This window comes from Glycine max, chromosome 14 (assembly GCF_000004515.6).
Source record: "Glycine max cultivar Williams 82 chromosome 14, Glycine_max_v4.0, whole genome shotgun sequence".
Classification (NCBI taxonomy): Eukaryota; Viridiplantae; Streptophyta; class Magnoliopsida; order Fabales; family Fabaceae; genus Glycine; species Glycine max.
Window position 1 is genome coordinate 45,688,525 of NC_038250.2, and position 6,014 is coordinate 45,694,538.

Sequence of the window (6,014 nt, forward strand, 5' to 3'; positions counted from 1 at the left end):
ACAAAAAATTTGATACCATACTTTAACTCAACACCTTAAGGTTAAAATTTATGAATCTTCTCCTTATTTATTTATGATGTTTAAATTTTTTATTTTATTGGATATGAAACTTCACTTGTACTTCATTATACACTTTGTACAATAAAAATTCTTGGAAGTTCATACGTGTGAGTAGGGTCACCTTTTAAGGTGCTGACACCTTGGTGTAATCAGTTTTAGTTTTAGCTTGACACAAACCATTTGTAATGTACTCTACAGGATACAAGAACAAAACCAACTAATCTAGCATATAAAATACCTAGTTTAGTCACCCAATTATGTACCCGTAAAAACTAAAAAGTGTCGCCAGAATTTTAAATAAAGATAATATTATTCTCTTTTTTTTTGCTAGAAGGCGCATTGCCCGCTGCACAGCACAAAGATATATGTATCCTAAACAACTAGTAATATTTTATCAATTCCAGTTGGAATTCAAATTATTTTATGTTTTCTGCCTCTTTCCTATCCTTTCAATTAAAGAAATAATAATACTTCAGAAAAATTAACAAAGGACAGGACAAAAGTAATTTCAATCCCGAAGCTTGTGCTGTTTATGGGTTCGCCAAACTATTATAATTTTTATTTATTTATTCTCCTATTAAGTTATATCAAAATTTAAACGAGAACTTGGATTCAAAAAAATACAAAATATCTGTTGCCTGTCAATGGCAAACAAGCATTACGTAAAAAACATTGAGCTAGTCAGACACAGAATATCATACTTTTACAAGTTTCTTAGTTTTAAGTTAAGAGTTTAAGTTCTATATAAGAATAATTTTCCTAAATCATTCGATCATAGATTATCATTTAAATTATTTTTAAAAACTTATTTTAAAAGTTATCTAATTTACTATAAGTGATAAATTATAATTAAATTAATTATAAAATATTTTATACAATCAATATATAACTTTTTTTCTCTTAATTTAATATCAATAAAAAAAGAGCACAGTAAACAACTAGTGACAAACATGATGGAACACAGAATGAAAATTGCAAGAATAATGGAGACAATTAGTTAATCAATCACTGATACGAAAAGCAGCAATGTTACTGATTTGAAAGTAATTACACTTCTACAAACAATTCCTCAACTGAATCCCTTCACTTCACCACCTATGCACAAGACACAATGCCCAACCAATATTTCCAAACAAGTAAAAAAAAAAAAAAAACTGAAAAACCAATACCACCCCGCACTATGCCACAAAAACGAACAAATCAAACGACCTTTATATCCTCCCGTCACCACCGCGCGCCGCCGCGTCCCACCGCCGCTCCAAGCTCCGAATGCGAAACCGGACCGGGCGCGTGAACCAGATAAACCGGCTGCCCAACCGGTCCAGTCATGGGCCGAACCGCTTGAAACATTCCAGAAGGCGTGTGAATGAGATAAATCTCATTCCCCGTAGTAGGAACCGCCAACGAATAACCCGCGTTATTATTCCTCTCCTGCATAAACGACACCGTTCCTGTTCCAGTTCCAGTAACCGAACCAGGATGAACGAATTGCGCGTGTGCGTGTGCATGCGAATGCGCCACTAACGGCGTCACTTTCTCCGCGTTCTTCTGAACAAAACAGTCCCCGCCGTTAACACCGTAAACCCTACCGTTATCATTATCTTCCTCTGTCTTCATTTTCCGTTGCTCATTGTTATTCTCATTCTGAATCTCAGGTTCGGCTTCACGATCCTCGGGAAAACACTCCGAATCCTTCGCCGGAGCATCCTCCGCCGGTGGCTTCTCGAGGCCGAACAGAAAATCCGGATTCGCCGTCGGCGGCGGAGCCGGAGAATCTTCTGGAACGTGAACGGAATTGAGAGCGTCGACGAACCACTGGCGCTCGGATTTCAATTCGGTTGGAGCGAAATTGTTGTTGTTGTTGTTGTGGAGGGGGAAGAGGAAGAGGCGGAGGCGCGCAGGTCTAGATGAGGAGCGGGAGAGGCGATCGTACTCGATCATCATGTGGTGGAGGTCGTCGTCGTTGGTGACGGAGATTAAGGCGTCAAGGTCTTCGCCGGGGAGCTGGTACTTGAAGAAGGAATGGTTGGAGAGGGCGTTGTTGGCGAGGGAGGAAAGCTTGGCGATGAGGGAGGGGAACTTGACGTGGCGGTCGACGGAGAGGATCTTGGTGTCGCCGGCGACGTAGGTGAGGTGGTTGTCGTGGGGGCGGGGCTGGATGCGGCCGCCGAAGCTGCACATGAGCTTGACCTTGGGAGGGGCGTCGTCGAAGGAAGGGCGGCGGTGGTGGTGGTGGTTGTCGGCGGCGTCGGGGTCGCGGGAGCAAGGGGAGGAGTCGCGAGAATCCATGGAGATGGAGGTGTTAGGGTTTGGGAGGGAATTGAATTTGAAGAGTGTGGGAGTGGACTCAGTGTGGAGAGTGGTTGGAAGAGTGTAGGTTTATATATTATGGTGGGGGTGGTGGGGAGCAAGGGGGACGAAGAAAGAAAAAAAGAAAAAAAAAAAAAAAGTGATAGATTCACCCAATCACCTGAGTTGGATGCCCATTAATTATGTTCCGCGTGAGCTACTTTAATGCTTATATCTATATTTGTTCTCCATCTTTATATAAGTCTAAAGTCTTGCTAGTTGTGTTCTTAAAGATATGGTTTAGGAATTAAAACACAAAAATATTTACTTTATAAATTATAAGAGTGAAAAAAGAAATATCATGAATAGTATTTTTTTTTCTCTTAGTAAAAGTATTTTTAATTTAAATTTCTTCATCAATACTTTTATAACATTAGTCATGATTTGTCTTATATATAAATGTATTAAAAAATGGCGTATGACACAGGTTAACAAAACTTTTATTTTATGTTATTTGAAAAAAATATAAATGAAAAAAATATGAACTCTTTATCGTATCATATTAATTAATAATGGAAAATGAATACAAACATGTATAATATATTTGTTTTTTTTAATTCCTATTAAAGTTATTTTATTCCTTGTAAAACTGTAAAATTTAAATATTAGGATTTTTTATGAAATAATTTAGTTCCATAAGGTCGTAAACTTTTGATATTGGTCTCCTTTAGAGTATATTTATTCTACTCTCTATTAATATTTAAGAAATGTCAAGTTTATTTTCTAATATATTGTTGACAAGTCAACAATGAATAGTAATAAGGACTAAAATTTTGAAATAAAATTTTATAAGGACCAAAATCAAAAGTTGTGAGAACTAAAAGTATAAAATGAATATATATATTATAAGATTAAAAATATATTTAAGTCTTTATATTATATTATTTTATTGTAATGTGCACCAAATATTGAATAGGTTATAACTTATCATACTCTAATCATATACCTTTTTATTTGATCATATCATATTTCATCCATTAAATGAGTCCTTAAAATAATTGTATTAAAGTAGTAAAAAAAAGGTAAGTTAGTAAAAATTAACAAATTTATCATATATGTTGATTTCTTTTCTTTAGTTATGTTGATTTGTCATTAAATGATCATATAAAGATATAATTTAGTTTGTTTAGCATAATGAGTAAGCTGTTGTAAATCTATACGTGTCTTCGATTGGTACGGATATACAACATATAAAATTTTTATATTATTATTTAATTTTAAAGTCATAAGTTTGCTATGTTTTTAATAATTATCTTAAATCATTTAATTAGTTAATAATATAAAAGTAAAAATACATAATTTAGTTTGAGTTTAATAGGTGTATACAATAGTGTAATTTTTTTTATTATTTCATCAAAAATCAATTATGGTATGACTTTTAAAGTAATAATTAATTTAAAAGTCAATAAATTTATCATATAAGTTAACTTATGATTAGATGATAATATTTTTTTTATATTTTTACTATTTATAAATTATTGTGTATAATAAATTTATGAATTTTTAATAAGCATATTAAAAATAAAATATTTTTTAATTAATTAATTAATTAATAAAACTTACACTGATAATGCAAATTCTATAATAATACTTTTTTACGGATATAATAATACGTTTCTACCCAATACATTAGGTGTATAAGTTAATGACCTAAAAACATAGAGTGCTTTTTATTAAAAAAAATAAAAAGGTTTTATTTTAGATTTGATTCATTTTATTTAGGCGGAGTAAACTTATTTAGAAAATAAAATAAAAAATCCTTTTAAGTTGCAGCATAAATGCATTTTAAAGATTTAAATTTGACAATACTAATTATGGTATAATGGTCTTTTTTTGTGACAAAGTTATAATGATCCTATGCGAGTTAATTTGTAATTTCAATATAATAAAACGTTTTCATTTTTAACTCATTAGCCTAGTATCTATGCATAAGAAAAAAGGTACCTGGACAATAAAAATGTTGTGGGCAGAAATCGCAAGCCATCCCTATCTAATTCATCCTTTAAGATAGGTTTTGTGGGGGAGACAAATCAGTTCTCTGAATGGATTTAGTTCAATTGATATGAATTATTGTAAATTTTTTGATATTATTTTAATTTTTACCGATAAAAAACTAAATGAGTTGCTCATGTTCTTGGAAGGTGGCTCCATCTTATCTAAGTTACGTTTGATCAAAGTGCTCTATGTATTGTTGAATTACGTATGGTTGATTTGATTATGAATAAAATTTCTTGAGTTTGTTTCCGTAAAATAAAAAACTATAAAAGATTTAAGAAATGTATTGAAAGACTTATTTTGTATACTCATGTAAAAAATTAGTTTAAAATGTATTTGATTTAAAATTTTGATAAAATTAATTTAAATTATTAATATTAAAATTTCGTATTTATAGTTAAAATAGTTAAATATGTTTAAAATCTCTAAAATATATTCAAAGTTTGTAATTAGTTTCTAATTTTTTTTTAAACTTCAAAAGTTTCGTGAAGATTTCTATCTTTGTTCTCCGTCCAAAATATTATTCATTGGTTATGTCAAAGATATACATACAAGTCATGATGACATAACTAGCACCTTAACAAGTGGTTCACGAGGACCATTAATTTTAATGACTAGATTTATCTTATTATCATAGGTTATGTTACACTAGATTCTTACAACCCCACCTAGGAAATCATTCTGATCCTTTGCCGTCGGGGGTGGAAATTTTTGAAGGCGGAGTAACTTCAAGTAAAATGAAAAAAAAATCAAAATAAATATGATGTTCATGAGTTATACATCTTGAAACAATTTTATTTAATAAAAATTAAAATCTTTTTTATAGAAAAAAAACTAGCTATTTTAAGATGAGGTTAGTGGTTACTTTCAAAATCAACGGCATTTGTGAAAATATCCACATAATATATGACATTCCTTCACCGTGATTCATTCCAAAGCATGCAAGACAGAAGTTAACAAAAGGATTAAAGAAATTAAATATTTTCAATGATATATTAACATTTAAATCACTATTTTCACATTTTAATAACACTCCATCTACTTTAATCACAACCTTTTTTAATTGATCACATAGATGAATTTAAAATATTTTTTTATATTATTATTTAATTACTAGAAAAAAGTGAATTGGATGCGTGATTTATTATAACTTATTGATACTTGGCTTTGATATCTATGAACTATGATATCTATCCATAAAAAATATTATCATTTAATGAATTATAATTTATCATGTATTAAAAGTCATATTTAAGATAATTTAAAGTAAGGCTTATTTCAATTCGCATATCACAAAAAATGAATTTCCTTATTATATCACATATTGTCAATCTTTGAGTTATGTCATTGCTATTAAACAACAACAAAATAAAATATAAGAGATTTGTATTGACAGTGGGATAAGAGGTCAGCTATTTAAGAAATTATAGATTTTTTATAAAAAAAAATAAAAAAGAAAGTTAAGTAATAAATGAAAGTTTAATAAGCATATATTAACAGTATAAATTTTTTATATTCTAAATCAGTAAAAATTAATCATATATGACTTTTGAATAATTGTTATAAAGATAAACAAATTTTTCATGCATCATGATTCATGAATGAAAATA

At 30.3% G+C, this 6,014-nt stretch overlaps 1 protein-coding gene across 1 annotated transcript; it reads right to left on the bottom strand.

Annotated features, from left to right (window-relative positions):
- Positions 1–1,069: 1,069 nt before the first annotated feature.
- LOC100792391 (uncharacterized) lies at positions 1,070–2,502 on the bottom strand. The gene has a single exon (XM_003544209.5). The coding sequence runs from the start codon at positions 2,347–2,349 to the stop codon at positions 1,285–1,287; it is 1,065 nt and encodes a 354-aa protein (XP_003544257.1). The 5' UTR covers positions 2,350–2,502; the 3' UTR covers positions 1,070–1,284.
- Between the last annotated feature and the right edge of the window lie 3,512 nt (positions 2,503–6,014).